Genomic DNA, 27,355 nt, shown 5'->3' on the forward strand with positions numbered 1-27,355 from the left:
GGTTATCTTTCTCTTGGAAACAATGAAATTATCTAAAATTGAGAGTGTTGATGGACTGTGGACTACGGGCTTCTAAAGGCTGAAGAATGCACTGACTGAGAAGGAGATTGGTGAACGATGTGTACACTTATGAATGAAGGTTGTGCTGCTACAAAAAGGAACAAAGTTGTGAGGCATGCAATGATGAGAATGAACCTGTGGGACATTTGGTGAGGCAAAAAAAGCGAGAAATGAAAGAATAATTATTGTATGGTCTCCTTCAGAAAATGCTTATAAGAAAACAAGGGCCTAGATTGTAAGTTCTTATAGCAGACACATTTAGCTCAGAGTGGTCATTATTATTTCAGGATTCTGAGAGGCTATTTTATGTATCTATAACCTGGTATTTAGAGGTAAGAACAAAGTTGATCAGGTCAGGATTAAAGTAATTCAGAACACAGGATAAGGAAGACATGGTCTATATTTTAAAACCACACCTACTCTTTGAGACCAAAGGAAAAAAGGTTTATTTTGTCTGGAACCTAAATTTTCTGTAGCACATAATCTAATTTAACCTGTCTGTATAGCTCATTTGAACAAATGAAACACAGGGAGCCCAGAATAAGAATGAAGGTCTTTAATCCTGTATTGCTTAATATAATACCTGGATATATCTTAGAATATATTAAGCAGATAATCAAAAAGTATAGCCAAAGTCCCTTGAAGGATGGAGAAAAAATATGGAACTATTTAAATTTTATTATTTAAGTTTAAATAGTTTCATATTTTTTCCCCATCCTTCAAGGGGAAAACTTTATTATTTAAGTTTAAATAATTTTAAACTTAAAAGTTGTTAAGATAAAAATCATGCAAGGAACATTGATTTTTGTGGTTGCTGATAAAATAGTGAACTATCAGGGAATCCCCTGATACTGTGTAAAACACTAGAGACGCCCAAATCAATAGGTCAAGCCCTTGATCTTGAAGTGTACTCTTGTGAAGCATACGTAGATAGCAGAGAAACTTAGCCTACCTATAGGTATGCCTAAGAGTTACTTCTGGAGGACCTCTTTGATTGCTCAGATGTGGCCTCACTCTCTCTAAGTCCATCTCTGCAAGTGAAATCATTGCCCTCCCAGCTATGTAGGACATGACATCCAGGGGAGAAAATCTCCCTGGCAGTGTGGGAGATGACTCCTGAGCATGTGTCTGGCCCTGGCCATGGGATCATCAATTCCATCCTGACCAAAACGGGGAAAAGGAGGGTAACTAATAAACTATCAGTGACTGGGAGAGCTCATCTACAGTTGAGAGGCTACTTGGGAGGTCACTTTTATGCAAGTTTTAGTTAAACATTGCTACCTATCATAACTTGCCAAACCCCAACCAAAACCATTCCAGCCAATACTAAAGAACACCTAGAGCATTACATAAGATTCTACAAAGGTCCCATGCACTAGGGTAACTTTCCAGAAACCTACAACCTCCAGATGGGTCCCTGGACCAAGTAAGCCCTAAAATCTAGAGGGCCCAACTTCTCCAGAACATCAGCTATATCAGCTAGTTCCATCTCCCTACCTCATATTAGTGATAGCCCCTTACAACATGAAAAAGTTAGAATGGCCATAGCCCAAATATCCTTAAAGAGAGGGACAAAATGATCATAGGTGATGGTGGAGTTATACAGAGAAGATAGGTTTTAACAAATGAACAACATTGCCATATCATTAAACTGATATTTCTATTAGTCTCCAGTATCTTAGAGCAGCTAGAAATAAAAACCTAAAATTGTGGAATTATAACCCATACCAAACTCTGAAATCTGTTCTACAACTAAATGCTGTGCCGTGCTTTGAAATTTATTGCTTTTTTGTATATATGTTATTTTTCATAAAAAAAAAAAGTTGATTGTGATGATAAAAAAAAATATTTATTACTTCTAGCCTCCTTGGAAAAATCTGGGAGGATGGTATCGTAGCCCATGACAAATTCTTGGATATGTTCTGTAACTACTTATTGAAGAGTGCTTTGGAAACTATTGCTTTTTTCTTTCTTTGCTTTGTATATATGTTATATTATACAATAAAAAAAGTTTTTGGTTTTTTTTAAAAAATAAATGTCTGGTCTATAATGTTATTAACACATCTGGTCATTTGATTATATAACCTTGGTCTCAGAAAACATCATAGACACCATCTGATTCACTCTCTGAACAATATACTAGTCATTTTTATTCCATCTCTGATAGACTATAATGAAAGCTCCAAAAGAACGCATTCAATGATGGCTGGGGAGTGCCCTAACCCATGAAGCTGTGGATTTCAGGTCAGGCCGTTTTGTTTGTTTGTTTTGTTTTGTATGGGCAGGCACCAGAAATCGAACCCAGGTCTCTGGCATGGAAGGTGAGAACTCTGCCTGCTGAGCCACTGTGTCCTGCCCCAGGCAGTTTTAAAATCCCACAGATAACAGCTCTTAATTCCTGAAACCTGTGAATGTTACCTTATATGGAAAAAAAGGACCTTTGCCAATGCACAAGTTGAGCATCTTGAGATAGGAGATTACCCTGGATTAGTAGGCACTAATTCTAAGTATCCTTACAAGAGAAAGGCAGAGGGAGATTTGATACATAATAGAAGAGGAAGAAGCAATGTGACCACAGAATAGAGAAGGGAGTGAGACAGTCACAAATTAAGGAATGCCAGCAGCCACTATAAGCTAGAAAAGTCAAAGAATGATTGCCCCAGAGAGCCTCAGAGGGAGCATGGCCCTTCTGATAGCTTGATTTAGGTCCAGTGATACTGATTTCAGATTTCTTGCCTCTAGGACTATGAGAAAATAAATTTCTGTTGTGTTAAGCCATCTACTTTGTTTGCTACCGCAGTCCAAGGAAACTAAGAATCTACCTTTAGATCAAAATTTACTTGTAATATACCCTTAAATAAAAAATCACTTGTACACCTATTTTGTGCTAGGAATTATACCATACTCTGAAGATGCACTGAGTTATATTTTTATATTGAGCCTAAATCTTTATCCCTAAAGTTACCCAATAATCTTCTCTTTGGATTAACAAACACAAAACTGCACTCTCTCTTACAGGACTAAGCTGCCAATAGCTGAAAACATCCATCACATGTCCCCTTCCTCTTCTAAAGGCCAATCTGCTACCTGTTTCTATTATTCCTTAATTGAGACAGTTTTCAGACCCTGAAGTTTCCAGACAACCAAGAAGACTCATGGTTGTCTTCTTCTAGAAACTTTCCCTGAAATGCATGAACAAAATACTCTAGTTGTGGCTTAACCAGGTAACAAGCACAGAAGAGCTATGGACCCCCAACTCTATTAAGATGGGTCTGAGATTACATTGAGGTACACACCACTGTTGTAAAATTAAGATCAATGAAACCTACCCACCTCCCAGCAGTAATCACATAAAGTATTGCTACACCAGTCCTTCTATACGCTATAGGTAGATATTTCAATCTTTCAGCAGAACTTTATACTTTTCACCGCTAAATTTTGTCTTTTTTATTTGAGACAAGAGCTCCAGCTTTTAAAATTATTTTGAGAATGGATTTCATTAATCTATTGTACTGGGCATTCCTCCCATCTGTAGATCTGATAAGCTTGCCTTCTCAGTCTTCACCCAAGTTTCTTCTGCAAAGCAAAAGGCAAATCTAAGAGTCTCTTGAGGTAAACCAGCAGCCACCTCACTTTAAGTTTACTCATTCCACAAACATTTACCAACTACCTGTTATGAAAAAACACAGTCAGTCACTTCATGGAACTCATAATTAAACCTAAAACAACTTAATGCCTATGTATGAAATTCAGAGTTCTTCCAAAAATGCCGGTTATATTATGCCATTCTTGTCCTCAAAAACATCCAACAGCATCCTTGGCTAACCAATCATGTCTGTTTATCACCTGCCTCCACCTTTTTTTCTATCTAATCTGGTCTCCTTCCAGCCAAACCCTAGCATCAGGCACCTAGCTTAAACTACCTCTCCTTCCCTAGACATAGTCCCTAACTACTCAGAGCCAACAACCCAAGTGTCCCAGCTCTGACTTTTTAAAACATCTATTGTTTGTCCATTCATTCTGGCATATTATCATATGCTGCCCTGCATGACTGTTTAATGATTTCAAACATATATATTTAATATCCCAACAACATGGCAAGTTGAGACCTCACTAAATTGGAATTTCAAATTCATCCTTGCACAAAACTAGAAACTCAAGGCAGCCTTGCTTAAAGTAAGTGTGGGGTTATCTTCATTTATTGACGAGGAATCTATCATCAAGAGAGTATTATTCTCCATGAAAAAAAGACATTTAGAATTAATTTCTCAATTCCAATATATTTTATCTAGACAGAACCATTTAATACTCATCCATGTATCTCTCACAATTTTGAAAATGTGAACATTGGTAAAGCAACTATTTTTGTAGTTGTTACAGTTATTGTTCTAGGGATTTTTTGTTTTTTGCCACTTACAAAAACCTGATTTGCAAGATATGCTTCTAAATTCTACATTTTGGACCAAAATCAGACATCTTCCCTAAAAGCTATTAGCTCTTTCTCTATTATACACACAGTTATATCTGATACCACAACAAAAATAACTGTAACCATCAAGTCCTACTTATAAACATAATGCTCAGCTTTCCCCCCTTATTAACACCAAATTCATCCTCACGAATTTAGCACAGTGGAGAGAGCAAAGGCTCTGGAGTCAGGCAGACTAGGTTATGATCTTCATTTGCTCCTCAGACTGTGTCCAACCTGTTAGGGAAGTAACCTTATCTCTCTCGGCTTATTTTTCACTCATGTCCTCAGAATTACTAGCTATATGACCTTCAGAAATTATTGAACCGCTCTGTTCAGTACAATGAGATGTAAAAATGACAGATCCTGACATGTGGAAAGGCTCAACTAATTTTTTTTTTTAATTTTTATTGATAAAACCAATCAACAACAATATGAACAATCTTTTTTTATCACATATTCATCATCATGATCATTTCTTAGAATATTTGCATTACTTCAGAAAAATAAAAAGAAAACAGAAAAAAATTCATACATACCATACCCCTTAACCCTCTCTTTCATTGATCACTAGCATTTCAATCTATTAAATTTATTTTAAAATTTGTTCCCCCCATTTTTATTTTTAATCCATATGTTTTACTCATCTGTCCATAAGGTAGATAAAAGAAGCAGCAAGCACAAGGTTTTCATAATCACCCAGTCACATTGTGAAAGCTATATCATTATACAATTATCTTCCTGAAACATGGCTACTGGAATACAGTTCTACATTTTCAGGTAGTTCCCTCCAGCCTCTCTGTTACACCTTAACTAAAAAGGTGGTATCTATTTAATGCATAAGAATAACCTCCAGGATATACTGTCGACTGTGGCGTATTTCTCAGGGACTGGAGTCTAGCCAAACTTAAAATTTTTTGATGTTTCTCTCCCTCTCTATGTTCACTCCCGGCCCCCATATCGGTAACCTAGTTCACTGTTCCCCCTTCCCCCTCTTGTTGTGGACCGCCCATTTCCGTAGCTCATCTCAAAGCCTGCAACCCTTCTTGTTATGCTCAACTCGTTCCATACCCCTAATTTCTACCCTCTGCCTGGCAACTGCCTACTACCTTGCATGATTGGCTGCCTCAGTGTGACGTGTAGACCCTTAGCTCCACCCCTCCTCCAAGTATATTTAAGCCTGTTGCTCGCCCAGCCCCGTGTCGTCGATAGAGCCCCGGGGTCTTCGGACCCCAGACGTCTCACTCTTCGGGTTCCCGGGTGACCCATCCCGGAGTGTAACAATAAAGACTTAAAACCCGCATCTGGCCTGAGTGACGACTTCTTCGCGACCGCCGGCAGGGTAAAGACGCCGGCTTCGGCTTACCCAGGTTAATTTCCGCGAGCTCGCTCCCCAACCCCACCCGGTGTGCCAGCCGGCCTGACCGACTGGAGCTCTCCGACGGCAGTCGACTCTGTTTGGAATCACTCAGCCATTGACACTTTATTTTGCCTCATTTCTCTCTTCCCCTTTTCAGTCCAGAAGGTTTTCTCAATCCGTTGTTGCTGCGTCCCAGTTCATTCTGTCCCACACTGCCAGGAAGATCCACACCCCTGGGAGTCATACCCCATGTAGAGAACAGGAGAGCAGTGAGATTGCTTGTCGTGTTGGCTGAGAGAGGCCACATCTGAGCAACAAAAGAGGTTCTTTTGGGGTGACTCTTAGGCCTAATTTTAAGTAGGTTTAGCCTATCCTTTGCGGGGTTAAGTTTCATATGAACAAACCCCAAGATTGGGGGCTCAGCCTATTGCTTTGGCTGTGCACACTGCTTTGTGAGAATATCAAGAATTCTCCACCTGGGGAAGCTGAATTTTCCCTCTTTCTCACCATTTCCCCAAGGGGACTTTGCAAATACTTTTTTATTCACTGTTCAAATCCTTCTGGGATTTATCAAGGCATCACTCTGGACAAACCTACAAAATCTCATTCCCTACTCAAGGTTCCATGTACTTATGGTGTTCAATTAAGATGTCCACATAAGCTATATTAGGAAACACACTAGTTAAAATATAAATTTTGTACCAAATAAATATTTTTTGCTTTAGTCTCTCACATAAGTTAAAGTTTTAAAATATTAATTACCATCTATTTTCAACACCCTGCATTTTTGACATTCCTTCATTCTTCCTCATGCAAAACATTTTTGAATTTGTAAATTTAGTCACTATCATTACACACTCTAGGCATTCCTAGATTACACCATCCAAGTTTTGATTGTATATCTTTCCCTCTGATTTCATTTGTGCCCCTAGGCATCCTTTCTCTATCATTCTCACATTCAGCTTCATTCAGTGTTCTAACATACTGTATTACAGCTATGTAGTATCATGCTATTCATTCCTAATTTTTACAATCAGTCCCGTTGCACAATCTGTATCCTTTCAGTTCCAATTACCAATATCTACCCTATTTCTATCTCCTGATGACCTCTGTTCTTAACTGAAATTATCTAAGTTCATTCATTAGTGTTAGTTCATATCAGTGAGACCATACAATATTTGTCCTTTTGTTTCTTGCTAATCTTACTCAGTATAATGTCCTTAAGGTCCATCCATGCTGTTACATACTTCATAACTTTATTCTGTCTTATGGCTGCATAACAGTCCATTGTATGTATATACCACAGCACTCATCTGTTTAGCCCCTCATCTGTTGATGGACATTTGGGCTGTTTACATCTCTTGGCAATGGTAAATAATGCTGCTATAAACATTGGTGTGCAAATGTCCATTTTGTGTCTTTGTCCTCATGTCCTCTTAGTAGATACCTAGCAATGGTATTGCCAGGTCTTATGGCAATTCTATAATTAGCTTCCTGAGGAACCACCAAACTGCCTTCCACAGCGGTTGTACCATTTGACATTCCCACCAACAGTGGATAAGTGTACCTCTTTCTCCACATCCTCTCCAGCACCAGTTGTTTTCTGTTTTATTGCTAATGGCCATTTTGGTGGGTGTGAGATGATAGCTCATTGTGGTTTTGATTTGCATTTCCCTAATAGCCAGGGAAGTTGAATATCTTTTCATGTGCCTTTTGGCAATTTGAATTTCCTCTTTTGAGAAGTATCTGTTCAAGTCTTTTGCCAATTTTGTAACTGGGTTGTCAGTCTTTTCATTGTTGAGATGAACAATCTCTTTATACATTCTGGATACTAGACCTTTATCTGATGTATCATTTCCAAATATTGTCTCCCATTGTGTAGGCTGTCTTTCTACTTTCTTGATAAAGTTCTTTGGTGCACAAAAGTGTTTAATTTTGAGGAGTTCCAAGTCTTTATTTCTTCAATGCTCGTGCTTTGGGTGTAAGGTCCAGGAAACTGCCTCCTATTATAAGATTTCTAAGATATTTCCCTACATTTTCTTCTAACAGTTTTTTGGTCTTAGATCTAATGTTTAGGTCTTTGATCCATTTTGGGTTAATATTTGTATAAGGTGTGAGATATGGATCCTCTTTCATTCTTTCGCATGTGGATATCCAGTTCTCTGTGCACCATTTATTGAAGAGACTGTTCTGCCCAAGGTGAATTGGTTTGGTTGCCTTATCAAAGATCAATTGTCCACAGATGAGAGATGAGGGTCTATATCTGAACACTCTATTCATTTCCATCGGTCAGTATATCTATCTTTATGCCACTATCATGCTGTTTTGACCACTGTAGCTTCGTAATATTGAAGTCAAGTAGTGTGAGACCTCCGATCTCATTTTTCTTTCTCAGGATACTATTAGCTATTCGGAGCACCCTGCCCTTCCAGATAAATTTGGTTATTGGTTTTTCTATTTATGAAAACTAAGTTTTGTGTATTGCATTAAATCTGTAAATCAATTTAGGTAGAATTGACATCTTAATTATATTTAGTCTTTCAATCCATGAACACGGTATGCCCTTCATTTAATTAGGTCTTCTCTGTTTCTTCTAATAATTTCTTGTAGTCTTCTCTGTATAGGTCTTTTGTCTCTTTAGTTAAATTTATTTCTAAATATTTTATTATTTTGGTTACAATTGTAAATGTATTTTTTGTCATGATTTCCCCCTCAGATTGTTCATTAGTAGTGTATAGAAACACTACAGATTTGTGAGTATTGATCTTATAACCTGCCACTTTGCCACAGTATACTCATTTACTAGCTCTAGTAGTTTTGTTGTGGATTTTTCAGGGTTTTCGATTTGCTGTTGGTTTCGATTTGCAAGAATTTTCAACATACAGTATCATATCATCAGCAAATAGTAAGAGTTTTACTTCTTCCTTTCCAATTCTGATGCCTTGTATTTCTTTTTCTTGTGTAATTGCTCTGGCTAGAACTTCAAACACAATGTTGAATAACAATGGTGACAGTGGACATCTTCTCTTGTTCCTGATCTTAGGGGGAAAGTTTTCAGTTTTTCCCTATCAAGGATGATGTTAACTGTGGGTTTTTCATATATTCTCTTTATCATATTGAGGAAGTTCCTCTCTATTCCTATCCTTTGAAGTGTTTTCAAGAGGAGAGGATGTGGAATTTTGTCAAATGCCCTTTCTGCATCAATCAAAATGATCATGTGGTTTTTCTGCTTTGGTTTGTTGATATGGTATATTAAATTCTTTTAATATGCTGTTGGTTTCAATTTGCAAGAATTTTGTTGAGGATTTTTGCATCTATGTTCATAAGAGAGATTGGACTGTAGTTTTCTGTTTTTTGTAATATCTTTGTCTGGCTTTGGTACAAGGGTGGTGTTCGCTTTGTAGAATGAGTTAGGTAGCTTTCCCTTCTCTTCAATTGTTTTGAAGAGTTTGAGCTGGATTGGTACTAATTCTTTCTTGAATGTTTGGTAGAATTCACAAGTGAAGCCATCTGGTCCTGGACTTTTTCTTTTTGGGGAGCTTCTTAATAACTGATTCAATTTCTTTACTTGTGATTGGTTTGTTGAGGTCATCTATTTCTTCTTGAGTCAATGTTGGTTGTTCATGCCTTTCTAGGAAGTTGTCCATTTCATCTGCATTGTCTAGGTTATTAGCATAATGTTGTTCATAATATCCTCTCATTACTTCCTTTATTTCTGTGGGGTCAGTGGTTATGTCTCCTCTTCCACTTCTGATTTTATTTATTTGCATCCGCCCACTTCTTTTTGCCAACCCCACTAAGGGTCCATCAATCTTATTGATTTTCTCATAGAACCAACTTCTGGTTTTGTTGATTTTCTCAACTGTTTTCAGGTTCTCAATTTCATTTATTTCTGCTCTAATCTTCATTATTTCTTTGCTTTTGCTTGCTTTGGGGTTAGTTTGCTATTCTTTCACTAGTTCTTCCAAGTGGACAGTTAAATATGAAAAGAAGAACTTTTGCTTTCTTCTTTTTGTTCATTCCTTGCCTTCTTTATATCCTCCCTCAGTTCACTGATTTGATTTTTGATGAGGTTTTCCATGTCTGTTAGAACAGTCTGAATTAATTGTTTCAACTCTTATATCTTATTTGAATTTTTGGTTTGTTCCTTTGACTGGGCCATATCTTCAATTTTCCTAGTTATGATTCATTATTTTTTGCTGGTGTCTAGGCATTTAATTACCTTAATTAGTTTATTCTGGAGATTGTTTTCACTTTTTTTTAACCTAGGATTTTCTTGCTGGATGACTTTGTTGTCTATCTGTTCTTTGACATTCAGTTCAGCTTATTCTGGACCTCTGGCTTAGGTTTTGTTTAACAGAGCAGAGTTTTCCAGTTCTTGTTTTCTTGTTTCTTGCCTTGCCTGTATGGTGCCTTCCCCCTTCCCCCACCCTTGGGAGGGTGTACTTAGGTATTATAGACCCCAGCCCGATTTTCCCAGACCAAACTGGCCTCTTGTGAGGAGGAAAGAGTCACCTGCATCAGTTTTCCTTCACGGTGAGACCCAGCAGATTGAAAGGCTCTACGAAGCCTCTGGGCTCTCCATTTTTCCTATCCTGCTCAGTATGTGGTGCTTGTCTGCCTGCAGATCCCACCAGCATAAGGTGATGTGGTACCTTTAATTTCAGCAGACTCTCCCTGCTGGGGGCATGATGGAGACAGAGGAGAGGTTGTTGTCTGGTTTTAATCAGTTCACTTTTCCAGACCCTGGGGTCTGAACTCCTTGAGGAAGGGATTCCACCTGAGCTGGGCCCCACCCCTCTCCTGGGGAAGGAACAGGTTCCAGAAAAACACACAAACAAGCTTAATTCTGCCTATATCTGGGGCAGTGGAGCCCGAGAAGCCCTGCAGTTGTATCCAAAGAGTAGTCAAGCCATAGAAACACAGCCACCAAGACGAAAGAGAAAAATCCTTTTCAGAGTAGGACCCCCATTCCTTGGTTTTGCCAATCAAGAGCTTAGGTTGGTACGTGCTCTGTGTATCTTCAGGCCCTATGTGCCCCCTCCTTCCCTTCAGGGCCTAGACGTCTTCAAATTCAAAAAAAACACCTCTTTTTCTTCTTCTTCTTTCCATCAGCTGTGCCCTCTGCACTGGGGCAAAAATCACCAACCTCCACTTTTACTCAAGGTTCAGCTGACCTGGGGGCCTATTTTTAGTAGTCAGAATTTGTGAATTAACTCCACAATTGGAGTTTGGTTGCACTCAGCCCGTGCTGCTGGTAAAGCCTCTTTCCTTTCCCCTCTGGGAAGCAGCCTGTGGGGGAGGGGCGCCAGATGCCATGGCGTGGGGAACTCACGTTTCTGAGTGGGCTCACAGCCAGTCTAGCTGGTCCAGACTGGGGTAAGCTATGTGTCTGGTCACTGACATGGCCCCAGAAGTTGTTTTGTACTGTTACTGGCTATTTATTAGCTGCTCTGAAGGATGAACTAAATCCCACCGCTTGCTAAGCCACCATTTTGGACCCTCCTCCATTATTATTATTATTAATATTGGTATTACTATTGTAAAGTACATAGCATACAGTAGGAGCTCAGCAAAAGATTATTTTCTAAACCATATCTGTTCACTATGTCAAATAGAACCGATAGTTTTTTACTGTTTTTTTTTTTAATTTATCAATTTGTCTATGGGTGGGTTCTCAAAGTGTGGCCCAGAACAACAGCATCAGAATTTTGTTAGAAATGCAAATTCTTAGGACTTGTCAGAAATGCAAATTCTCAGTCTACATCCCAGATCTATGGAATCAGAACCTCTAATGTGTAGGTCCCAGTAGACTCTACTTGACTCATCCTCCAAATAAGTCTGATTGCAGCTAAATTTTAGAACCACTGATATAAATTAAAGATCTTGACAAAATATTTCTTATTTTCAGATTTTATAAGCAGTAGTTCTCATTGGCCCTTTATAGAGTTGATGCTTCAAAAGAGTCTCCTATCTCATCTATGCCCACAGTGTAAAATTACTCAGTAACTACGTAGTTGTCAAGAATACAGACCAAATAAAGCTTTTCTTCTATTCCTTAAAAGTTATCCCTGTGTTCTCAGCATGGGGATTTACATTTCCTTCCAGCCACCAAGTGAGAAAATGAAGAACGTGATTGATTCAGTATTCATGAAGTCGTTTTCAATGCCATGAGTAAATTAAGCTTTCCAAAGACATGACGGAACAAAGATAAATATTTGGTAGTCAATTTGGGTGTCTCCCATGTGGTAACCAAGCAGGTTATTAACAAACAGGGTGTGGTCCAACATTGGAATCTAGGCCCTTTTCCTCTCCAAATGCATTTATGTATCGATAAATTAAAATTAAAATTCAAACCAAATATCCTACTCCACAATGTTAAGAAGTAAATTTACAGTATAACTAGTGCTGAAGAATATATTTCTACAGTTATACAGGTGCTACACAAGACAAGCACATTATATGGGTTTCTCTAGGCTCTAATCTTCTCCTAAAAATTGTTTATCCCTTTAAATTATTCCTTGACTACGGCCGCTCAGTGATGGCTTCAGTTCTGAGGCCATAAGTAAAAAATTTAAAGGAACTTCTTATTTTGATAATCACTAAAATGCTTCAGAAACGAAAGCTCTTATTTCTTATTTTCCACAGGGGAAGGCAAGAGCTAAATCATAGGTACCTAAATCTTAAGTGCCATTTCTTATATTATTCTCCTAATTTCTAGACAAGTCAGAGTTGCATGTGATCAGAAACAACAACTAAATAGTTATATAAGATCCTCTACATTATAAAGAGGTAGCACCTACTGTCATAGGTGGAACAAACATAAATAATAAAAGAGTGCCAACAGATTTATCTTTTTGATCAATTCTCTGGGTAAGATTTACAAATTGAAGTCACAGGTACTTGTTATTAACAGCTAGCTCATAAATTAACATTATATTTAAAATTATGCTAAAGAATACCTAAATCTTTCTGACATCAATAGTCCGACAGACACCACAACTTTGCAAGGTAAACAATTAGTTATGCTCAGTGGTAAAGAGACTTGCAAAGGCAACAGTCATGAAAGCTGTACTTTTTTCCAATGGTATTCTGAAGAATGAGAAATCAAAAGGAAGATATTCTTGCCACAACAATCCGTTTAAAGCGAGTTTAGCCATACAGCTGAAATACGAAGCACTAAAATGTGAATATATCTGGAAAAAAGCCAGAAACTTCTGCTTACCAACAAATACAGGTTTTAATTATACAATCTATTTACTTTAAGCAGATACAATTTTAAATCTGGTAACTATAAAATAACACAATAATTTTTTTTGTGGATAACAAGCTATAAAAAATTCATAACCAAATACTTCTAGAAAAAAGTTTGCATTTATGGACTTAACAGGAACTTAAGCAAACATTTAAAAGCTCCACAATGTTTACATTTTTCAGACACATAGACTTTTGAAAATCAAATATGCCAGAATCTTTCCCTAGGTACTGGGTATATCTTATTTTGCAGTTGCTAAGTCATGACTTCCTAAGTTACAGGATTAATTAGTAAATAGTTTAAGTTACAAGGTTGAGAAAAGTAGACACAACCTCACAGACAAGGACACTGTGTTGCTGGGTCTGGAACATTTCACAACGCTCAAAGAAATCAAACACTGAACACTGCTCCCCATTCTAATATTCTCATGTCATAACTTTAATACAGCTCCATCAGTTAGTAGTTGTGGCAAGTTTCCTCTTCTGTTAAATGAGGTGGTAATGGAACCAGACAATTTGCAAGATGCCCTCCAAGTGTGATTCTAAGTGAAAATATGACTGAGGACGAAACACTACCAGTCTCTGAGAAGTAGAATGAGTCTTCACTGACTCAGTTTCAGTGAGGGGACTGTAGAGGAGAAAGGAAAAGGGGAATAAAAAGTGACTTTAGCCACTAGGTCAGCCTTTAACCATCAAAAGAAGATGAAAAGAAGGTAGATGGGTGCAGTTAATACGATTACCACAAGTAATGCTTGCATGTTCCAGCGGGCTCTAAGGCAAAGGAGGCAATGGGCCAACCTATCTTCTCAACAGATTCTGAAACCCAAACCCCAACTTTTTCTCAATCAAATAAACTAAAAGAAAAGTACTTGAAGTAAGAAAAGGGATATGGATAAAGGAGGTGGAAGAGCACCAAAAGCAGTTTACACCTACTTTATGATTTTTTTCTGAAGCCCTCTGTAGTAGGCTACAGAATAGCATCTCCCCAAATGCATGTGCACCCAGAACTGCAGAATATGATGCTATTTGGAAACAAGGTCCTTGCAGATAAAATCGGTTAAGGATCTCAAGAGGAAATCATCCTGAATTTAGGGTGAACCCTAAAACCATCCACTGGTGTCCTTATAAGAAGAGAAGACACAGAAACAGAGAGAAGACCATGGGAAGACTGAGGCAGAGAGTAGAGTGAAGCAGCTACAAGCCAAGGAACACCAAGGATTACCAGGGGTATTAGAAGCTAGGAAGAGGCAAAAAGGATTCTTTCCAAGGGCCTTCAAGGGAGTAAAGCCCTGACAATTTGACTTCAAATTTCTAGCCTCAGAACTATGAGGAAATAGATTTCTGATGTTTAAAGCCATGCAGTTTGTGATACTTTGTTACTGCAACCAAAAGGAAATAATAGACCCTCCAAGCCAAGCCACTTTTCAATACCACAAAACCTAATGTATTGAATGCTTACAAATATGCCAAGTGAGTGCTTTATGCTTAGATGGATTACTTCATTTAAATCCTCACACCAATTTATCATTACCACCACTTTAAGATGAGGGCATAAGAAGGTTAAGGCCTCACAAATAAAAAATTGTCTCATTGCAAACCCCTATTCCGCCTGACCCCAAAGGTACAGCTGTTATCTGCTATTCTTGCTGCCTCCCATGTTTTTGGTTTACATATCTCAGACTGACAAACCTTGTAGGAAACGTTTTTCTTTCAAAAACAATTTTCTCTAAGTCAGCAGAATATACTACCTATAAAATGAAAAAAAAAAATCAGTGGGAAAAAAGCCTGCTCTGAATCTAACCTCTGAACCACCTTATAGTCCAAAGGAGCAGGACTACAAAGAAGTTTCCCCTTGGAGCCATAACTTAAAGAGTAAAGGTCATGACAGAACAATTTAAATGATGTTAAAATAAATAAAATAATTTAGAAAGTGCAGAAGTTTTAAGAATTACTCTAAAGGATGGTGAACACATCCCCAGCCTGAGTCAGCACTCCCAGGCTGCTAAAACTTCAGTATATGAAGCACAAGGTAAGGAGTCTCCAGACCCTCAGCTCCTAAGGGCCATCCCAATGTGAACTCCAGGGCTACAAGGGAAGGTCCTGCCCTTTGATTATGAGCCTGCCATTCGCTCTTCCCTTTTCCCCCTTTACCTCCTCCCTTACTCTTTCTTCTCTCTTTTCTCCTCTAACCTCCCAATTTCCCCCCCTCCCTTTCCCATGGTTTGAGGCCACCTGAGACTACAGTTAAAACTGACTAAACAGAGAATTCATATAGGAATATTCATATTTTATCTGATTTTATTCCCACTTTTATTTTCTCCTTTTCATCAATTATCTTTCATTTTACTGACATTTCTTATAATTACCCTTTCTCTTAACATTTATAAAACATGATTCTACTTTCTTAAAAACTCTTCAAATAACATATTCTTTATTAATTAATAAGGGATATGGGAGATGCACAGGTAGTTTAGTGGTTAAAATGCCCGCCTTTCATGTGGGAGACCCGGGTTCGATTCCCAGACCATGCACCCGGCAAAAAAAAAAAAAAAAAAAAAAAAAAGGATATGGGAAAGCAAGACAGATACTTTTTTTTTTTCCTGTTTTTCCCTGAACATGTTCAACATTTCAAGCAAAGGAGAGAAAACAATCAATATAGAATATTTATTTCTAATACTAAAACTGTTACCCAAAATTCATACACTTATTTCAATATTTCCCACAAGTGGGATTATGACCAAATGGTCCTCCTAGAACAAAAGTGTCCAACTTTCCTATTGAGACAAAATGAGGTTGACTAGAGTGGGCTACGGTGGCTCAGCAGGCAGAATTCTCGCCTGCCATGCTGGAGACCCAGGTTCCCTTCCCGGTGCCTGCCCATGCAAAAAATAAATAAATAAATAAAGAGGTTAATTACATAATACAACTTTCCTTTCATTACTACTTGAGTCAAACATGGAAAAGAGCACATGAAGGTTGAATGTTCTCAGATTAACTAAATAACAACACAAACCTTAACAGATTACATGTCCCAAATTATTTAGGATATCTAATTATTTTCCTTTGTTGGAGACTAACGCTATGATTTCCAGACATAAAAGAAAGGAAGACAAAAAGCTATATTCTCATACTTAGAGTTTTGTATCAGAAACTTCAGTGCACAATTGTTAGGGTTATAAGAAAAGGCTCTTTGAGCTGATATTAAAACAAAAAAGACTGTCACTTAGATGACAGTGGGAGTTAACCAAGACTATATTGTCCTGCTTTCCCTCATCCCTAAAATGGATCCTGATTTAGTAAGATCTAATTTTAAATTCTGATCTATCACATACTTCAGAAAACTAAAATCTAATTTGATCAGGAATAGGATTAGCATTTACCTATTGACTGTTGCCCCTAAAATATTTATTTTCCCAGTTCTTATTGTGCTTTAACAGAATTAAGCCTTAATTGTTTGAGATTTGTCGTTTTATTGAGAAGAAAAAAGAAACTACATATTCCCGGTAAATTAGGCTTTGAATACTTGCTTTCTGACTCTAAAAGGTAGTGCATTTAACCACTAAATTAAACCACTAAATTACATCACCTTGTGGGTTGCTGGAAGGATTAAATGATTTAATGTATGCAATGTGTGTGTATCACATACAGTGAGAATAGTCTTGCCAGGTATTATGAGTGGCCCTAGGAAAGAATAATATAGTCTCTATCTTCTGTCTTTAAATAGCTCAACTAGTGGTGTGACTTTTTTTTTTGCAAAGGCAGCTTCCTTATACTCAATGATCCAGTTTATGAAGCACTTATAATACAAACGGTCTAGTCCAACATGTCTGGCACACACAGTAGGCCTCTCTTTTGAGTGTCAATGCTACACATCATCCTCATTTTGGCTTTACTGTCTCCAGTGCATACTACTAGCAGTCTGGCTTGAATAATAACCAGAACCACAGCATTTGACACTATGTGGCCTACCCCCATATAGTCACCCCTGCAAGTACTGCTGTGCCAGTAGCCATCAAAGGAGCACTTCTTCATCAAAAACCTTGGTTCCCTTGGAGCCACCTCAGAGATGGGAAAATCCCATTGGTCTCCAGCTACTCCACCCCATCATCAGTCCTAGCTTACAGAAGAGTCCCTCTCATGCCCCCTCCTCTGCATGGTATACACAGAACAAGAGAGGAGCTTGAGAAAAGGCAGGAGAACGCTGCCATTCTTCATTAGAATTCAGAATATACTTTCTCACAAAAGTATAAAGCAGAGGGTCTCAACTTTTTATCTCTTCCCAACACCCCAGGAGGATAGGATTCAGCTCCCGGAAGTAATAGAACCTCCCTCAGAACTGATTTTCAACTGCAGAGTGGGTGACATGATTTCCCTGAGAAGCATATTGGAATTTGGAAAAGGGTTTAGCAAATGGGTACTGAAAGGGAGAGGACTGAAATAAGGATCATGTTTACAGGTAATCAGATTCTATTATATTACTGGTACCACTACATTATGGTTTAAACAAGACTTGCAGGCTTGCCGAAGAACAGGCCCAATAACAGACTTAAAACAATATCACTTCTCAACTTTGAGACTTCCCATAAAAGGTGGGAAAGGTGATATATTTAATTGTGAAGTCCTAAGGGCTCTTTATCTGTGGTTTATGGAAGGGCTTCAGTGTGGGTCCAATAACTCCAGGAAATGATATATAAATTTTGCACACATATGTATTTTTATGGAGCACTTAGATATTCAAACACATAATACACAAATAAATATTAATTTAAGACCCACAACTATTAACTAGTTCACAGACAGGGAAATACACACAATCTCCTGGGTCAACTCCTGGGTCATACTAAGTACAAGAAGTAAAATGTCTCCATGATCCATCCTTATTCTCATCTAAACTTCCGCCAGCCACATAAATCGAATGCTAAAACTTGGTTTGAATATTGATGGGGAAAAAAATTTAACTGAGAAATGTAGCTTTTCCTTGCCCTAATGTGTAAATATTTACAGATTCCTTAAACTGTTGTGATTTTTAGAGTCCGATAATGGTTTTTACTAATGTCACAGAACGCACTGTAATTGCTGGGTATTTATCTTCCCATCTCCTTCATTACTCACATGCCACCCACCAAATAATTATAGGCGCCTGAAATGCACTGAAATGCTCTCAAATTTAAACTTTCAAGTAATACTCAAAAACTATGTTTCCATTTGTAATATCTAGAAAAAAAGGCAAAATGTTTAAAGTTCCTTTTATTTATTAAAAAACAGCTAGATAGACGCAGACTTGCCACCTCATTTATGTGCTCCTTGGCAGCATTAAGGAGAATAACCTACATGTCTATAACTAAAAACTTTACTTTGCAGACTAGAGCACAGCTTTGTGCTTCATTTGCATATCTTTTACAACCTGTGTGATTTCATTTAAATGATATATACACATGTCCACATGCACTGTCATTTGTTTCCACCTGGACATAATATCACCCACACTTAATTAGAAATATTGTTTTTTCTTTGTTTTTTGTCTTAATGCATAAGGGACACTAGATCCATTCCCATTAAAACAAGTTCTTGGTGATAAACTAAAAAAAAGCGGTGCTTCAGAGCTATACAATCAATTACTGCTCAATAAATTAAATTCCGAGATATAAAAATCTAAACTGACCTTCATCAGATGCTGGTTTATCCATTTTGTAAATGTTTTCTTTTGAACTTTGTCCCGTTCATCTGAAACAAAAGATATAAAATAAGGTTAAATAAAATCTATGAATAGAAGTTTTTATCGTGATTATGCATATAAACAAAAACAGGAATTTCAAAAGATACTGCTTAATGCATTTGAATTTCAATGTAAAATTGTGGCAGCTTTAGCCTATCGCTAAGAAAGTAAAGACTGCTTATTAGATTGGTCTCTTCCTAGTGTTGTATTTGCCAACATGACCCCATTAAACAAATGTCCTCTGTCCACCCTGTCATGTAACAGCCTCCAGCCCAGCCCCATTACCTGTCAGGTGAGCACTTGAACTGGAACTTCCCAAAGTACTTTAACACACATCACATATCATTTGTCTTCAAAACCACAGCAATGAGGGTAGGTAGCACCATTCCCATTTTATAAAAAAAAAAAAAAATTAAGACTTAGGTTCAAAGTCTTGCCCACAGTTATCCAGCAAATAGAGTCATGATAAAGAACAAGACTTAAACTCAGATCTTTTGTTTGATATTAAGTTCTGATTTAATTACTGTTAAGTAAAACAGAATGGCCACCTGACTTTCCAAGAGGGATTTTCTAGAAGACAAAAACAATTGACCTGCAGGGGCTTTCCAAGAAAATTGAACACACCCTATAGAACTGCAGATAACACCTGGTGGACCCCACCCCCACCCCCACGTAGGTCTAGTAGAGAGAGCTTATCAGAATGGACAAGCATACTACACTAACCAATGTATATCTGCTCTCCACTTTGTAAGACACTCCCCCTATGTAAAATGTAAACAGCCACCTGCTTCAGCATTTGCCCTATATATAAGCTCACCTTTCTACTCCCTTGGAGGAGCTCCCTTATACTTTCTGAATAGGAAGCTGCTCAATTCATGTATCACTCAATAAAACTGTGAGATCCCAAACCGCATGAGAAGTTTTAACACGACTTTTAACACGACTGGCCACACTAGCCCTCTCCTAGAGTCTCTATTTTGAATTATCTGGTAAGAAAGAAATATCCAAACTAGATCCTCACTACAGGAAAAGCAACACTGTCCTGGTTACTATGTAATTGAGAAGTTAGGGTTTAACAAATGACTACGATTACTGTATCATTATTTAGTTTACTTTCTGATGTACTGGAGGCCAGAGGGAAATACCTGAAATTTCTGTACAGTAATCCAGACGCCCTGATCTCTCAAAATGATTGTATGTAACCTTTATCCTGTGATTACAAAAAAATCTTGTGACTGACCCATACTTATACCCCCAATCCTGTTTTTCAACTTTAGGGTCTTATGATCACTAAGGAGAACCCCTAATATTTATTAATGAAGGGTCCTGAGTCAGCCCAACATTATCATCAAAAAAATGTTTATTAACTCCTCTCAGACTAGTCTTTGGCCCCTTAGGGACATCATCTATACCTTGCCTTATCTATATCTACCCCATTCTAGATGCCATAATGCTTTTAAATATTCAATAAATAAATGTCCAGGATATGAATTAATTATGTTCCCAAAAAAAGGACAACTGAACTCAGGATAAAAAGGTTTATCTCCTTGGGTCTTAAAACAATAATGCTGTCTTTCAGAGTTGCTATTCCTTAAGAGTTCAAAAGAGCCTAAACAACAATTAGTAAATAAGGCAAGAATAAAGAAAGAAAAGCAATTCCCTAGCCCCCTTTCCTGATTAAATGAAGATTGTATACTTCTTTCATTTATTCATTCATTCCAGCATCTATTAGGCTCCTTTGATGAGTTAAGCAACATGACAGTGCTGGGACAACCAGGCTGGCTGGTCCTTGCTCTCTGGAGCTCATCGTCAAGAAAGAGCACCTGATATGAAGGCAGTGTGGTAAGTAGCCAAGTTGAAAAAGCATGTGACATAAAAGCAAGCACTAAGGAGAAAGAGGCCTGATTCTGTGCTGGGTGGTGAGTTGGGGCATGGAGGGGAGTAAGTATGGTGGCAAGACAGAAGTCAGCCATCTGCAGATTTTTCCCTCAAAAAGAAACTCTGATTTAATCATTTAATATTGAAAGAGCCATGGTGCATGGCAATTCTTCAGAAAACTACATATTTAGTTGCCCTATGACCCAGCATACCAATACTTGGTATATACCCAAAGAGCTGAAAGCAGTGACCCAAACAGACCCTTGCACACCAATATTCATAGCAGCACTATTCACAATTGCCAAAAGAAGGAAACAATCAAAGTGCCCATCAATGGATGAATGGATAAACAAAATGTAGTATATACATATAATGGAATATTATGTAGCATAAAACAAAATGAGGTCCCAAAGCATACGACAACATAGAGGATCCTTGAGGACATTTTGCTGACACAAAAGGATAGATACTGTATGAATTTCACTATTTTGACTCTAGTAAAGGTCATCTGAGAAGTTACACTGTAGAATATAGCATACCTAGAGGTACACGAAAGCTAGAAATGGAGGAAAGGCTATCCAAAGAGGCTGAACCTAAATGTAAGGAAATGGATAGAAGCATGGGAACAAATTAGCAGGTTTATAAGTAACATTGCCATTTTGAAGGTGACTATAAAAGGGTATGTATAGTGCCATGTATCCCACTGATTAAAACTACAATAATAAATAAGTTTTCACATGAACTATTTCAAAGGTTTGATACTGGACAAAGAGTTTCTTAAAAACTCTTCAAATAACAAATACGGGGGGAAAACTGAAAATGCACAGTATGGCCAATAGTTAACAGGAAGACAAACAGCACCACAGCACTACCGGGGCAACTAATATGGTGGTGTGGTGGTGCAGGGACACAAGTGATAAGGGGTAGTATTGATTTCATAGTTGGTGAGGCTGTGTTTGTCAGTTCTTCATCTCTATGAACCAATGAAAATTGTCTAAAATTTGAGAGTGCTGCTGATTGTACAACCAAGCAAGGATACTGTAAGACATCATTTGTTTATTTTGGACATTATCCATAATGCCCAGTAGATGGGAGGACCTGAAGGGTACAGTGACTGAGAAGCAGAATGGCAAACTGTGATACATTTGCATGAGGGAATATGGTGCGCAGCTACAAAAAGGAAGGAAGTCGAGAGGCACACAATTTAAACTGAATAAATCTGGGGGACAACATGTTATGCAAAATAAGCCAGAAACAAGAGAACAAATATGCTAAGGTCTCACTCAGAAAATACTTATAAGAAAATGAGAGCCTAGATTGTAAACCCTTATAGCAGCCACAGTTAGAATGAAGGTGTGAAAGTATTTCTAGATTCTGAGACACTGAGCTGTATGTGTATCAGGTGGTATTTTCCTGGAAATTTGAATAACCCTGTGACCTAAGACCCAGAAATGGGGAACTGCAGCCCTGACAGTTAGCATAGCTATACATAATAACAGTTAAAATAACTGAAAAAGAGATCAGGTCTCAATTAGAGTTTAAAACAAATCCAATCTGGCTGGGTCTAAAGTAAATTAGAATACAGCGTAAAAGATGATACGGTTCGTACTCTAGACCTTCACCTACTGTATGAGACCAAAGGCAGAGAGGTTTATTATGTCTAGAATCTAAATCTTCTGTAACACACAATCTAAATCAACCTGTCTGGATAGCTCATTTAAGTAACTCAAGCTCCTGAAGTCCAAAACAGGAATAAGATCTTGTGTTTCTGTATAGCTTACTGTAATACTAGGATACATCTCAGATTATTGTGGGCTAAGAATTAAAAAGTATTGGTAGAGTCCCTTGAGGATCCAAAGGTGGGGAGCGGCAGGGAATATATAGTAAACTTACCCATCTGGGAAACCCCAGGTACCCTCTCAACCATGGAGGACTCGTAAGAAAATAGGTCAAGCCCTAGATTTTGAGGCTTGCTCATATGAAACTTGTTTCTCTATGGGAGAAGCTAAGACTACCCATAACCAGGCCTAATACCTGCTTCCAGGAAGGCTTTCGTTGTTCAGATGTGACCTCTCTCTCTCGTTCTCTAAGCCCAACTCTGCAAGGAGAATCATTAACCCCACCACACCCCCACCCCAGCACCTCGACCTGTGCTTGACATTCAGGGGTGGAAATTTCCCTGACAACATGGGGCATGGATCCCAGGGATGAGTTTGGCCCTGACATTGTGGGATCGACAACACCTTCCATACCTAAAGGGGGAAAAGAAGTACAATAAAAATAAGGCATCAGTAGCCAAAAGAGATCAATGAAGTCAAAAGGCTGTTCTGGAGGCTGCTCTTATGCAAGCTTCGATAAGATGGTGCTGATTGCCATGGTTTGCTAAACCCCAACCAACATCACTCCTGTTAACTCTTAAGAACACGTAGGACTCGAACTGAGACTGTGAACATTTCATACACTAAGTATCCTGTCCTGGAACCTATAATTCCTGGAGAGTTTCTAGGCCAGATAAATCCTAAAACCCAGAGGGACCAGCCTCTCCAATACTATCAATTAATTACAACCCCCTATCCTTTAGTGTGGACACTCTTCTCAACATGAAAGCATCAGAAGGGACACTGCCCAAAGTCCCTACAGATTAGAAGAAGGATCAAAGGAGAAGGAGGTAAAACAGAGAAAATAGGATTTAACAAATGAGTATGACTACTGAATCATTATACAAATATTCCTTCTAGCCTCCAATGTTTTGGAGTAGCTAGAAGGAAAAATCTGAGATGGTGCAAAGTAGCCCATGACAAACTCTGGGATCTGTTCTGTAACTACTTGTTGAAGTGTGCTTTGAAAATTATTATTTTCTTTCTTTGCTTTGTATACATGTTACATTTTACAATTAAAAAAAAGTTTAAAAAAAGAGCCATGGTTAGAACCAAGTATTATGATTCCCTCAGAGCTGCTTCTACTACTGCAAGATATTATCATCCTTCAAATGTAAGCACTGAAAATATCTCGGTCATAGGCACAGTGCTGGGGAATCTAGCCCTGTTTTGTGATACGAACTTTGTACAAGTGAATTCAAACGATGAATCCTCTCTGCCAAAGTTTAACACCCACATCACATTTTCAGCGGTGCTGTTCTGAGTCTCCAGCAAAAAGAAAACACAAAGAACAAAAAAAGGTTGCTTACTATATATCGGATATTATATCCAATCAACAACCTAGGTTTATCCCTTTCAATTAAGAAGTTAAAAACCTTCATGTTAAATCCTCCAAAATAAAAGCATTAAAACATATTATTATAAAATCTTTATAAGTCAAGAATAAACAGCTTCCACATTAATACAAAATTAAGGCATCCCTGTAAGCATCCTCCAAAATTTTATTAATTTATTTAATCATCACACGGTAATTTAAAATCAAACAAATTTACTCTATTCCATCAAGTTCAATGTATTATATGTATTATATAAATGCCTCTCTTCTTGTTACATAAAAGTGAAAATCAATTTTTTTTAAATTAATAGACAGGTTACATATTTTAATGAACATGAGGAAATAGAACATAGATTCTAAAGACCTAATCCTTACGGGTTAATTTCTAACTTAAGTGATACAGCAAGACAGCAGATTTAATCAAATAATTTATTTCCAAATATGAAAGAAAGATATACTTAAATACAACTAAAAAAAGGTTAATTCGATCTCTCAGGGTTTTGAAGTTGTTAGAGGCTCAAAAGCACTGCTGAAAATGTGAGATGATGTTAATATTTCATTGGTAATACTGAGATAATGTCTGGAGATTATGATCCACAACTGAAGAACATGAGTAGGGAGAGTATAAACACTAAAGTTAACTAAGTAACATACATAATTCCTAACTTCTGATACTGTTCTTCTGATAGCAACAACTTGAACCCTTACTTTTTTTTTTTGAACCCTTACTTTTAAACCACGATAAAACTGCTCTGTTGAAGCACCAAGGGAAGTTCTCTAACTCTAGAATGTTCCCACAATGCTACAATAACAAGCTGAGTTAATGCGGACTTCGCAGACCCAACTTCCTACATGGAAGCAACTTATAATCAGAAAACTTTGTGATTTACCACTTCCTGTATGTACTATTTCAAAAGGAAGTTATTTCAAAAGAGAGTATTCCAGATTACACCATCTAATTTTCCAGCTATAAGTCTCAAAATGGTTCTTTATGACATTTCAGCAAGGGTTGTCCAACACTGGGATTTATATTTAGGGCAATGTTGCTACGACAACAATTGGGAAAATCATTCCTGTCATTTTAACCTATTGCACTGGTTTTACAGACTTATCTGGTTATTTTTCTGACTTCTTAGTTCTCTGAATGAAGTTTTATACACTTTTCTCTATTTGAAAATTATTTCACTTGTAAAGTAAGCTTTAAATGGCAACATACATTAATGTTTCCCTTATAAATTACAACATCGCTGAAGGTATATAATTACACCCAGTGCAAAGAAAAGAACAAAAGCAGTTGGGGAAAAAAATGTCCAAAAAGAGCATTGATTATTACAACCTACATTTACTCCTTTTCAATAAAATCCAATCAAAGCTAAACACACTTAGTATCAACACACATAAATAAAGATCAAAATAGAGAAAACAAAGTTTACTCCAGGAGGCTCAGAAGTCGTAGTGCAAGCCCGTCTAGATTTCTGAAAGGTGCCCTACAGTCTGCTAAACTCTCGCCATGCAAAGCAATGTAGGTAGTGCAACTTTCCTTTCCCATTTTAGAAAACAGTAATAGAAAGTGATATTAGTGATCATACTACTAACCCATACAGCACATCAGTCCCACCAGCTTTGTATTCCAGTCTTGATCATTTTTCATGAGCTGCCCCATCATTCTTCATGAAAGAGCTCATTCCCCAAACTCCTTCCGAACAAATCCCACTGTGTCAGAGCCCTGAATAACTTTCTATGTAAAAAGGAAAACACTGACTAGACCTTCCTACTTGCAAGCTGAAAAGTAAACTCCCCCTTTTAAGCAAACATTAGAAAAGCCAGTCTCCTCTACTCTTTTGCAGAGCACATAAGCAAATATTATTTAAAAACTATATTGTCTTATTTCTCCTTTTAATCTTAAACCTTTCATATGAAGTCCCTTAAAAAGAGAGCTTTGACTTCCTAACTCTTTTTGTAATGCAACCAACCAATAGCATGTTAGGTTTCACCGCTGAACTAGCTCATCACATTCTCTCTTCCAACACCCCAGGCAGAATTCCCTTGGAATAAAAAACCACATCCTGATTAACCTGTTTAACTCCTCCCTGATATGTGCGCCACTAACATGGTTTGCAAACCTTAACTTCATAGGCCGGAAACATATCTTTCAGGGTATCACCACTACCAAATGTTTCTTTATGTACACTTCACAGATACATTTTCATCTGAGGCTCACAATTCTTTGAGTTGGATGGTATTCTCCCCATTTTAAAGATGTGAAAACAAAGTTTGGAGAGGAAAGATACCAGTCTGAGACACCACAGCCTAAGTGACTGAAATGAAATTCAAAACCAATTCTTTTTCCAAAACTCACTTTCTTTCTATGAAATTAAACAATCGATCTCCTAATCTAATAATGTAGGAAAAACAAGGAGTCTCCAGTTTGAGACTTCACTTCTAAACACGAAAAAATGAATGAATAAATGTCAAGAAATGGAACCCTTGTTCTAAACAAGCAACAGACCAACCATCTTCAGCACTATTCTGTTTGTCTGAAACATTAGTAATTGACTTGCCCAGGATCACACAGTCACAAAGGGTGGAGATAGGGAGGGAATAGAGTTTACAAAAGCATGTTCAATATCACAATTACTTAGGTAACAAAATGATAACTTGAAAAAAAATAAGGTAAAGAACAAAAAGTGAAAACTGAAGTTTGGTCAATTGTTTGGTGGTGGGAACACACAGAAGACAAAATTCACCTTCTGCAGATTAATGACTCTCAAAAGTGTAAGGAGGCAAGGACGAGATTTCTAGGTCTATTAGTGAGGATCAGTTATGAATTTTAAAAGATCAAGAAACAGTTTGCAAAAGGTTCTCTCTAAAAGAAAAGAAAGAAAATATGAATTGTTGGGGTTGTGTGGAAAAAATATGGGAAGGGGGAAGGAAGATTAGAATCTAGTCCCTATCTCCACCCTTTGTGACTGTGTGATCCTGGGCAAGTCAATTACTAACGTTTCAGACAAACAGAATAGTGCTGAAGATGGTTGGTCTGTTGCTTGTTTAGAACAAGGGTTCCATTTCTTGACATTTATTCATTCATTTTTTCGTGTTTAGAAGTGACTAATATTTGAAATAGTCAGTCATTTCAAATAGTTATAGTTATGCTTTTTTTTCATTTCCAACATTTATAACTTTATGTATTTTCATATCTTATTAGGTATGACCTCCAGGACATAGAAATTCTTGTCTTATTTCTGACTTCACTGGAAATGTTTCTAATGTTTTATTACTAACAATGCTTTTTGTAGATTTTTCTCTATATAACTCTTTTTAAAAAAACTTCAATCAAAAGCTAGCATTTAGTTTTGTCACATGCTATTTAAGCACCTAGTGAAATGATTTGATTGTGTTTCTTATT

General features: G+C 37.5%; 1 protein-coding gene across 24 annotated transcripts in view; it reads right to left on the minus strand.

Annotated features, from left to right (window-relative positions):
• DST (dystonin) overlaps nt 1-27,355 on the minus strand; it is a 512,816-nt gene that overhangs the window by 262,422 nt on the left and 223,039 nt on the right. For 23 of the 24 annotated variants that reach the window (XM_077162141.1, XM_077162131.1, XM_077162146.1 and 20 more), the window contains one exon: nt 18,805-18,866. In XM_077162141.1, the coding sequence (XP_077018256.1) occupies nt 18,805-18,866 (62 nt within the window). Of the gene's footprint in view, nt 1-18,804; nt 18,867-25,545; nt 25,857-27,355 lie in introns of those variants that run through there. The other variant, XM_077162135.1, reaches the window with a different exon arrangement.

Source organism: Tamandua tetradactyla, chromosome 5, assembly GCF_023851605.1.
Source record: "Tamandua tetradactyla isolate mTamTet1 chromosome 5, mTamTet1.pri, whole genome shotgun sequence".
In the NCBI taxonomy this organism is placed as follows: domain Eukaryota; kingdom Metazoa; phylum Chordata; class Mammalia; order Pilosa; family Myrmecophagidae; genus Tamandua; species Tamandua tetradactyla.